The sequence below is a fragment of the Nerophis ophidion genome, linkage group LG15 (genome assembly GCF_033978795.1).
Source record: "Nerophis ophidion isolate RoL-2023_Sa linkage group LG15, RoL_Noph_v1.0, whole genome shotgun sequence".
In the NCBI taxonomy this organism is placed as follows: domain Eukaryota; kingdom Metazoa; phylum Chordata; class Actinopteri; order Syngnathiformes; family Syngnathidae; genus Nerophis; species Nerophis ophidion.
In genome coordinates, this window is record NC_084625.1 from 1,999,215 (window position 1) to 2,010,481 (window position 11,267).

Below are 11,267 nucleotides of genomic sequence, written 5' to 3' on the forward strand. Positions count from 1 at the left end.
ATATTCACAGCCACTGTACTTTTAAAGTCAAAATTACCACTGGACGGACGGTTTCTTCGTGAGGAACCATCCGCTAAAAGAAGCAGAGAGGCAGTGTAAATTTTGTTTCAGGGTGAGGTGGACGCAGTGGCGGGGCAGGGTTATGGGCCGCTTCCAACCTACTCCAGGTAGTCTAGGAGTTTTTTCTTTGCAAACACTTACATGAACGTCTGCCCTCTGCGCCGCTGAGAGGTTCAAATCGACTAACTCTCCCCTTCTGCTTGTGCCGCTCGTCCCTCTCCTCCTGGATCCTGCCAACGTCACAACAACGTCACAACAATGGAGGCTGGGCATCCTCCTACAGCTCAATTGGGGCCTGATGCACAATTTCATTTCGAACACTTTTTTTTTACTCTTAATATGCATGAAATTATGTTTATATCCAACTTGATTTTAATTTGATGCATGTTTTGTTCTCAAACAAATTCATAGGAAAGATATTGTTCAATTATTTGTTTAAGGGCAAAATCTACTACCGTAAATTACAGACTAGAAAACGCTACTTTTTTCCTTCCCCTGGAATCTTTTTTTTTGCTACAGTTCCCTTCTGGTTAGAGATTTCAACCGGAAGTCCAAGTGCTGTTCCGTCTTCTTGTCAACCATAGCGTTTCTTCTCATATGGATTTTTCAATCATCACTCCAAGTAACATTTGTAAGTTTTACAATATAACTAAAACCATTCTTACTTACGAAAGCATCCCATGTGTGACGTCTGTAGGAGTGCTTTTACACATATTTGTATGTGCTATCCTAATGTAATCAAGCAAGCTTTGCTAGCATTAGCTAAAATGCTAACGTTTACAAGTGTGCTATGAATGAATGATCTTTATTGTCATTGTGCATGTACAGGTCCAACAAAATTTAGGTTGCTTCCCTGAGGTGCTTTGCATTTAAAAAAAGAAGAAACCACACAATATACACAATATGCAATATAGCCTAAGACCACTCTAAGAGGCAATGTAAAAGAACGAGACAATAAAAAGTATAAAGTGGCTAGTAAAACTGACTAGAGAGGAGTGATGCTGGTTCCCAGTGTCCTGAGGGGGCGGGAGTCGGTATTTCCTACCTCCTGTGCTGTTAGTATTATTAACTTACAACGGCCTTCTTTTTGTATTGTTGCAATTTCACAAATTCCTCAGTGAATGATCTTTGTACTTTGTAAACACTTTCAGTTTGAAGAGTTTCTTGATTTGGATCATATTATTAGATTGATTTTTTCGCTTAATCAATTCCATAATTGAATTCCACATACTGATATAATAAAGGTCATAATTCCATCCATTCATTTTCTAGATAATCTTATCCATCTCATTATATGAAAAATAACTTACTTCACTAATTATTATTTATTTTTAATTGTATTACTTGTGGAGTATTTTGTGAATAAAGTGTTAGCAACTGCTATGTTAATTAAGGAAAAGGGGTAGGATTAAATAAGCTTTTTCTTCCTACTCCTTTATGAAAAGGTTGAATACTTGAACTGGAAATTGTGATGTATTATGATGCATGCATGTTCCAAATAAACTCTACATTTGGATTTTTTTTTCACCTTTAGTTTGGTGCCGGGAACCCAGAAAAATAAGTCGTATAGAATTTTATTTTTCAACGCTTAAAACTTCAGATCAGTTGATAAAGTTGTATTTCCTTTTTAATGTTTTATGCCATTTTTTTTCATGAGAATTCTCTTTTCAATAACAAAATATGCAATATGTTCCCTTTAAATCCTAAATATCTACATCAACTTCACATTCATCCGTCCATTATGAGTTTTGTTTTTTTATTCCCTTTTTGTCACAGAAAACGTAGTTGTTTTTTTTAATCGTAAACACACATATTTCAAAAGTGGAATATTTGATGAAAGGTAATTGAAGGCCAATAAATCATAATACTTTGATTCGTTAATTTTTGACCAATGATAGTTTAAGAAAAAAGCTTTGTGTTTTTAAGTGTCAAGATGTCAACCTTTTCACGTTACATTTCACCTGGATGCTTTTTTAATTCCACTTTTTTTTTTAGTTTTTTTTTTTAGTTTTTCTAATAATAGAATTTTAAAAGTGTGCCGCCAGCAGTTAAAAAATGAGCTGCGGTCTGCAAATTGCCCGGTTGCATTTTGGACTCCTCTGAACTAATTTACAGTTATTTCGTTTTTTTTAAGAATCCTGATTAAAAATATTTTAAAAAGTGATAGCAATCAAGATAGGATACAAATTTAGTCAGGATTACTTTTTTCCATATTGCCCAGCCCTAACAAAATGTCACAACGTACTGTTTCAGCTCCTCTTTAAACAGCTCCAGGTTGCTCTTCTTCCTCTCCTTCTCGGTCATTTTCTTCGCCAGCTGCAATGTGAACAACAAACATGTTTTGAAAAACTCGCACCGCACACTGCGACGAAAGCGGCGTACTCACTTGTCGCTTGTCCAGTGGTAAGAACTGAGGCGTTGGACTTTCCTGAGGCAAGACGGTTTTGCTTTCTGCCTCAAAACGTGACTTGGGCTTGTACAGCTTCCCTTTCTTCTCATCTACTGCTGCCTCCTCTGAAAATGTATTTCACATGCACACACACAAACAAAGTCTGCGCATTCTTCTACATGCAAACAGTCAAATTTGCTGCGCTTTACCTTTCGTGGCGTTTGCAATTCCACCACGGACAAAAGCTTTGATTTTTCCCTCTCCGCCGCCTTCAAACGCAGCAAGAAACTCCTCATAGATCTCTGCTGCTGCACGCTCGTCCTCCTGAACACAGAAAATAATGCATTCAATAATGTGTAGAGCTGAAGGGAATATACCACCATTCAATCTACTAACCTTTTTCTTGATCTCATCTTGCTCTTTTTTGCTTAGCGTTCTCTTGGTCGCTGACAGTTTTCCGATGCTGAAAGACTTTAGTTTGCTCTCCAGCAGCGCCTGTTGAGGTCAACATTTTCATTTTAGGGAAAAATTGACAGCAGGGTTTTTCCTGCTTTCAAAATTGCGTGGCGGTCGCCCCCAGCCCATAGAGATTGATATCAGTCAACGCGGCGTAAAGCTCTGGCTGTGTTCGATGTCCCTCTGCTACGTACTTTAACTGCAGTTGCAGCGTTGCGCCACTATAGAGGCGCTATATCAACAGCAGTGCAACGGAAAGACCTGAAGCAAGTACTGAAGAAGAAACCAATTGAATCGTGTTTTTTACCTCGATTTGGTGCGTAACATTGACCGCTGTAACAAGCGGAGGGATCTCTGGACCCCTACAGAACACTCCAGACTGTGCAGTGAACATTTTGTCTCTGGTAAGTGAACACAGCTAAGTAGTGTTAGCTTCCTTTCCAACCTTTTCTGACTAATTATAATAGATTGATGGATTGCAAAATTTCTTAGAAGATTTCAGTTTTATAACAGTACAGATTGACTGTTACAAGGTCAACTAAAAGGAGTTATCCAAAGAAAACATTACAAGCATGTCGTGTTTATTTAAAATATGTTTCCTCCGTGTCAGAGTAACATTCGTATTTTTTAGCGTTGCGTATATGGCAGGCAAAATCAGCCACTGCTTTAAAAAGCCAGCTCACGAGGAGGAAAGTCAAGAGTCCAGGTGAAACAGAGCAGAGAAATGAACGTAACAGGCAGTCAAAACGTAATAATTCATGGTGGTGACAACATGTGGAAATATTTGTCCACAGAGCGCTTGAAGGCTGCTTCAAAATCACCTATGAGTGTCTCAAGCAAAAGTGGCCCCACCACACAAGCTATGAGCCCATCCTTCTCTTCTGCAAGCACTTAAGCCACAGGTGTCAAACTCAAAGATCCAGGGGCCAGATCTGGCCCGCGACATCAGTTTATCTGGCCCGCAAACACCTGGAAATGATGTGTGTCAATAAAGTACTTCATATTTTCTCACTAAATGCAGTGGTGTGCCTTCTCTGCTGGCCTAACATCACCAGAAATCATGCCCATAATTAAAGACAAGAGTAATTTTTTATTTACTTTCCCTTAATATCTACAAGTATTCATATTCTCTTTATGTCATATTATGCTCCTTCCAGTGCTGTTGTTTTTAGTTTTTAGAGTTTTTATCCAATGAGAATTCAGCTATACCAAATCTGCCAGAGGACGGGCACATACAGTGACAGACAGTTGCAATAGCCAATCAGATCACGCGTTGTTGTCAGTAAGGCCTTTTAGATGGCCTAAGGCTGATACATGGCAATATTATGAGCCAGGTAACATAAGAACTCCATTACCCAGCATGTCACAGTAGTGAAGTGCATGCGCAGTAGCCCCGCTTAGGTTGTTGAATGTAAACATGACAGCAGCGGGATGTTTTTCATGAGCACGCTGTGGAGTAAACTTTCAGAAGTCAGCCAACACGCCTCGTCTGCATCTTTTATGATTAGACAAGACAACACATATACGTATACGCCCTCGTGGAGCAGAGAGGTAGCGGCATGGGTAACGTTAGCTGTGATGCTAGCTGAACCGTGCGAGTGGTAATACGAGAGAAAGAAGGTGCGAATGAAGGAAGAATTAATTCCCAATAAAAACAGCAGGGGGTCCATCATCTGGCGGTGGTTTGGCTTAAAGTGGGAATATGTCGAACAGACAATCATAATTTGTCAAGTGTGGGGCAAAAGCGTTGCAATAAAAAGTAGCATTATTGCTAATATGTCGCATCATTTGAAAAGTCACCTGCTAAAGAATGAAGAGTGCCTACTCCGCATGTCAACATCTCCGTTCTGTGCCACACGCCCACAACATCAAAATGCTGAGGCAAACATTTCCACATCAACGCCGTATGAAAAATGTTTAGATTTTTTTAGTTGTGATTTCCTTGTCTTCATGAAAGTCTAAAATTAGCATATATAATGCAGTATGAACAAGAATGTTTTAATGTAGACACATAGAATCATCATTCTGCTGTGATTATATCTATCAAGTGTTCAAGGCTAAAGAAAAATATCACGATATATATCTTGTACCACGATATGGCCTAAAAATATCACAATATTAAAAAAAAGGCCATATCGCCCAGCCCTACTAGCAAAGCCATTTTCAAGGTTACTTAAGGAGAAACTACATCTTGTGAGACCATGTCGGCCAACCCCGGAAGCTAGCTCAGCTATCGATGAAATATGAGTTACAAAATTGTATTTTTTTTTTTTTCACTATTAAAATGTTTTTTTGGGCAATTTTAACATTGACCGTAACACATAAAATGTTTTAATTGCGGTTACGGGTACCGTATTTTCCGCACTATAAGGCGCACCCAAAAATCTCAAATGTTCTCAAAAGCTGACAGTGCGCCTTATATATGGACCAATATTGAGCCACAACAGGTCTCGCAACTACAGTAAGCAGCCACCGACTACATTTCTCCCCCCGATTCAATAAACAGGTAAAAAACAGTCTGATACTGTTACGGTAAATCAAACTTAAGTACAATTACAATATAGTAACACTCGAAATAGTGCAATGCATTAAGATATCAATAACTCAACGTTGCTCAAACGATAATGTCCCACAACACAACACACAAAATAATCATGTAAAGCTCACTTTATTAAGTTATTCCTCATCCACGAATCCCTCAAATTCTTCTTCTTCAGTGTTCGAATCAAACAGTTGGGCGAACACGGCATCCAACATGTCTCGTCGAAGTCATCATTAAAGGAGTCAGTGTTGGTGCTGTTAATGTTAAAATTATCTCGCTTCCGGTCTATTTCCGTGTTCTACTGTGTGACTGATCACCTTGAGTTTAAACTCTGCATCGTAAGCGTGTCTCCTATTAGGAGCCATTTTGGGCTCTTTCCATAAACACACAGAAACGGCACGCTTCCCGCAGTCATATATCCCAGCATGCACCACGCTTCTTCTCCTACGGTAAGCAGCTGCCGACTTCCTTTTCTCTCGTAGAAGAAGCACATGGTGCATGCTGGGATATATGACTGCGGGAGGCGTGCCGTTTCTGTACCATATTGTGATTGCACTAACGTTTGATTTACCGTAACAGTATCAGACTGTTTTTTTACCTGTTTATTGAATCGTGGAAAATAATAAAACAGCTGTTTATTCATTTTGGGAGCAAACAGAGTTGTCAGAACGCTGGTTTGTAATCTATTAATAAAGTTTGACTGACCTGACTGTTTTGTTGACATTCCCTTTAGCGCAGCTCCATGTAAAGCAATTGTTGTCAACCTTTTTTCAGTGATGTACCCCCTGTGAAAATGTTTTTAATTCAAGTACCCCCTAAACAGAGCAAAGCATTTTTGGTTGAAAAAACAAGGTAATGATGTAAAATACAGCACTATGTCATCAGTTTCTGATTTATTAAATTGTATAAACAGTGCAAAATATTGCTCATTTGTAGTGGTCTTTCTTGAACTATTTGGAAAAAAAAATTGAAAAATAACTAAAAACATGTTAAAAAATAAACAAGTGATTCAATTATAAATAAAGATTTCTACACATACAAGTAATCATCTACTTAAAGTGCCTTCTTTGGAGATTGTAATAGAGATCCATCTGGATTCATCAACTTCATTCTAAACATTTCTTCACAAAAAAAAAAAAAACTTTAACATCAATATTTATGGAACATGTCAACAAAAAAATCTAGCTGTCAACACTGAATATTGCATTGTTGTATTTCTTTTCACAGTTTATGAACTTACATTCATATTTTGTTAAAGTGTTATTCAATAAATATATTTATAAAGGATTTCTGAATCTTTGCTTTTTTTTTTTTCAGAATATTTAAAAAAAAAATCTCACGTACCTCTTGGCATACTTTCAAGTACCCCCAAGGGTACGCGTACCCCCATTTGAGAACCACTGATCTAAAGGATGCATAACGTAACCCCAGCCTCTACTGTAGCATCTATTCCATGCGCCTTATATATGAACAAAGTTTTAAAATAAGCCATTCATTGAATGTGCGCCTTATAGTCCAGTGCGCCTAATAATGCGGAAAATACGGTATATTGATTTTAAAACGCGCCAGAAAACAACCCGTTTTGTACAACGCCCAGTAGTGCGTGAATGTGTTTCTGTATAGTATTTCTCCAGCAATGGCCATGTGGTGTTTGCAAAACGCTTACAAAAAAGTGGGACCCCAAATATTTACCTTGGGACCCCATTTTTTATGACTTGACGGGGGTCTCCGGGACCCCATTTTGAAGATTCCTAGCGCCAACACTGCACTGGCTACTGTGACAGTACAACAATGTGGAGTATGCTCACTCATCTGCAACATTTATTGTCATATTTGACACACAGCTAGGGTTGGGCGATATATCGATATATCGCGGGTTTGTCTCTGTGCGATATAGAAAATGACTAAATGGTAATATTCGAGTATACATTCTCACGCAGTTGTTTTTAGCTGCGGGCATTACACTACAGGCTCTTCCCACTCCTTCTTGTGTCTCCTTCTCACAGAGTGTAAGCGCAAGTTCTTACATATGTCACATACTGTCATGTCATACGTCACATACGTACACGCCCTCGCCCAGCAGAGAGGTAACAGCGTGGCTAACGTTAGCTGTGATGCTAGTGGAGTGTTGCGAAGGTGCGAATCTGTTAACAAATGAAGTAAGAATTATTTCCCAATAAAAACAGCAGGGGGTCCATCGTCTGGCGGTGGTCGGGCTTCAAGTGGGAATATGTCGAACATCCATCCATCCATCCATTTTCTACCGCTTATTCCCTTTCGGGGTCGCGGGGGGCGCTGGCGCCTATCTCAGCTACAATGTCGAACAGACAACCGTAATTTGTCAAGTGTAGGGCAGAAGGTTTGCTATAAAAAGGAGCAGTAATGCTAATATGTAGCATCATTTGAAAAGTCACCTGCTAGAGCAGGGGTGTCAAATTCAAATACAGAGTGGGCCAAAATTTTAAACGGAACACAGCCGCGGGCCAAGGTTGAACAAATTAACTTTTTAATAGGGACCCAAACAAGTTTTGCATTAAATATTGAACAAGCAAGGCTTATATAACTTTGGTGACATGCAAAACCCTGTTTCAAATAATAATAATTAAAAAAATATCAATGGCATATCATATAAAATTTAAATAAAAAAGTAATGCCTTTTTTTCTATTTGCAATCTTCTGAGGTAAATATAATTTTTTTCCCACAGGCTAATAATACATTTTAAAATAAAATAACAATAATGAATGAACCAAACATTCAAGCCTTGAAGTAGCAAGAGAAAATGCAGGAATAAAACGTCAATTATTGGTCAGTTTGCTGGAAGTTTCCCGGAAGAGTTAGTGCTGCAAGGGATTCTGGGTATTTGTTTTGTTGTGTTACGGTGCGGATGTTCACCCGAAATGTGTTTGTCATTCTTGTTTGGTGTGGTGCATATTTGTAACAGTGCTAAACTTGTTTATATGGCCATCCTCAGTGTGACCTGTATGGCTGTTGACCAAATATGCCTTGCATTCACTTTGTGTGTGTAAAAGCCACAAACTTTATGTAACACGCTGTTAGTATGGAGGAAAAGCGGACGTGACGACAGGTTGTAGAGAACGCTAAAGGCAGTGCCTTAAATGCACGCCCCCAATATAGTTGTCCAGGTGGTATAAATGATAAATGGGTTGTACTTGTATAGCGCTTTTCTACCTTCAAGGTACTCAAAGCGCTTTGACACTACTTCCACATTTATCCATTCACACACACATTCACACACTGATGGAGGGAGCTGCCATGCAAGGCGCCAACCAGCACCCATCAGGAGCAAGGGTGAAGTGTCTTGCTCAGGACACAACGGACATGACGAGGTTGGAATTGAACCAGGAACCTTCGGGTTGCGCACTGCCACTCTTCCACTGCCCCACGCCGTCCCTATGTATGAGTATTAGCGGTGAATGCGGTGTTACCGCGGCACCGACGCTGTATAACACCGGCGGGCCAGCTCTAATGCTTAATTGATATTGCCTCAAGGGCCAAATTAAATTACACGGCGGGCCAGATTTGGCCCGCGGGCCAGAGTTTGACACCCATGCGCTAGAGAATGAAGAGAATTTCATAACGTCCATAGTAACCTTCCACATAGTGAAGGACGAATACTATTTGATTTCCTATTGTGCAGCACATTTTTATTTGACACTTAGAATATCTCTGACAATCTTGCACTTTCCGTTCTGGAAATGACATGAATGTTTGTGCCATTGCTTAATAACTTTACTAAATACACTTATGGTCAATTGACTTAGTTGTGATTTCCCTCTCTGCATGAAACTTTAAAAGTAGCATATATGAATGCAGTATGAAGAAGAATGTTTTAATGTAGAACAACGCAGAAACGAATTATTGTAGAACGCAGAAACGAATGAGTATAACAATAGCAGGGGTTAAAATATGGAACTGTTTAAAGGATGAAATAAAACACAGCACCAACATAAACCAGTTTAAAAAGCTTTTTAAATCATTTATCATTAGTAAATATAAGAAAGAAGAGCAAACATTGTTTTAGAAAGACAATAATATATAATATGTATATAAATACAATTTATGATTTCATAATTATACATATAGGTTATATTAAAATGTATATATTACCACTTTATATGGAATTTAAATAAATTGTGTATATATAATATATATATATATGTATATATATAAGTGTACAAATGTATATGTTTGATTTAAATGTTAAACTGTGTATATGAGACGTGTGCTACATATATGTTGCTTATATATTGTTTAAAAAAAAAAGTAATATAAGTGAAGCATGTTTTAGATTTTATATATTTTGAACCTTGTTCTTGTTGTGATGGGGTAGGTTTATATAAGCGTTGCTTCAACCTACACCCTTTCGGCTCAATCATTGCTCAAATGAGTGTTTTTTATTCTTTTTTTGTTGTTGTTCTTTGTTTTATGTGAAGATTGCCGAAATAAATAAATAAATAAAATATAAACACATAGAAGCATCATACTGCTGCGATTATATGTATCCAGTGTTCATTCAAGGCCAAGGCAAAATATCGTGTATATATATATATCGTATATCGCGATATGGCCTAAAAATATCGCGATATTAGAAAAAAAGGCAATATCGCCCAACCCTGGTGGGACCCCATTTTTTATGACTTGACGGGGGTCTCTGGGACCCCGTTTTGAAGATTCCTAGCGCCAACACTGCACTGGCTACTGTGACAGTACAACAATGTGGAGTATGCTCACTCATGTGCAACATTTATTGTCATATTTGACACACAGCTGACATGAATGCCCCGGCAGGATGTTGGTTAATTAGCCAGGGGCCTGCTGGACGGATCTTGCACGCCGCCTTAGCACCGACAGACCGCGGCCAAGCAGCGCTAGCATTGTTCGGCCCAATTACGTAATTACAGGCACGTTATTCCTGTTGCCTTCGTCGATACAGCGCTTGCTCGGCTGCGGCAAAACGTGTCTTTCAGAGGTGGAATTGAACCTTGATCGAGGAGACGAGGAGCTAGTTATGCTAAGCTAATGTAGCTAGCCGTGCTAAGCTAATGTAGCTAATGTTAGCATAGTGGCGTACACGCCGCGAGCTGCACACACTTCACCTTTTCGCCGCGGGTTGGACGCATATATACACGCGTGGTTGACATTACACAAAACAGTTCAGAGCTGACGCGAGGACAAAGCTTACATTCACCTTAGCGCCTGCTTTATGAGAGCCTCCAGGTGTTCGGTCCGCCATCTTTTGTGGAACTCAAACACAATCGATCGCCGATAAATAGATGCGAGGCGGAAAAAACGAAAAACGAGGGTGAATAATCAATCGCAGAGTCATCGATAGTTGTTTTTCAGGTTTCAACCTTTAATTAGAAATGGCAGCAGGCTTCCAACAAATCGGAATATTACTAACAATCAGAGGTGGGTAGAGTAGCCAAAAACTGTACTCAAATAAGAGTACTGTTACTTTAGAGATTTATTACTCAAGTAAAAGTAAGGAGTAGTCACCCAAATATTTACTTGAGTAAAAGTAAAAAGTATGTTGTGAAAAAACTACTTAACTACTGAGTAACTGATGAGTAACCTGTTTGTTTAATGAATACGGCAAAAAATAATGCACAAAAACATAAAAATAGCAATGAGCAAATTCAGAGCCATGAATATCTCTTAAGCAACTAAAACAATAACATATCCATCCATCCATCCATTTTCTACCGCTTATTCCCTTTCGGGGTCGCGGGGGGCGCTGGCGCCTATCTCAGCTACAATCGGGCGGAAGGCGGGGTACACCCTGGACAAGTCGCCACCTC

General features: G+C 39.1%; 1 protein-coding gene across 4 annotated transcripts in view; it reads right to left on the minus strand.

Annotated features, from left to right (window-relative positions):
* Positions 1 to 10,781, minus strand: part of u2surp (U2 snRNP-associated SURP domain containing) — a 36,400-nt gene extending 25,619 nt beyond the window's left edge. The window contains exons 1-7 of one of the 4 annotated variants that reach the window (XM_061921224.1): positions 10,658 to 10,781; positions 2,846 to 2,944; positions 2,659 to 2,773; positions 2,447 to 2,574; positions 2,306 to 2,376; positions 202 to 290; positions 38 to 73 (exon numbers count right to left, since the gene is read on the minus strand). In XM_061921224.1, the coding sequence (XP_061777208.1) occupies positions 38 to 73; positions 202 to 290; positions 2,306 to 2,376; positions 2,447 to 2,574; positions 2,659 to 2,773; positions 2,846 to 2,944; positions 10,658 to 10,702 (583 nt within the window). In that variant the 5' untranslated portion in view covers positions 10,703 to 10,781. Of the gene's footprint in view, positions 1 to 37; positions 74 to 201; positions 291 to 2,305; positions 2,377 to 2,446; positions 2,575 to 2,658; positions 2,774 to 2,845; positions 2,945 to 10,651 lie in introns of all 4 variants that reach the window. The other 3 variants (XM_061921223.1, XM_061921226.1, XM_061921225.1) reach the window with 3 other exon arrangements.
* Positions 10,782 to 11,267: the final 486 nt, after the last annotated feature.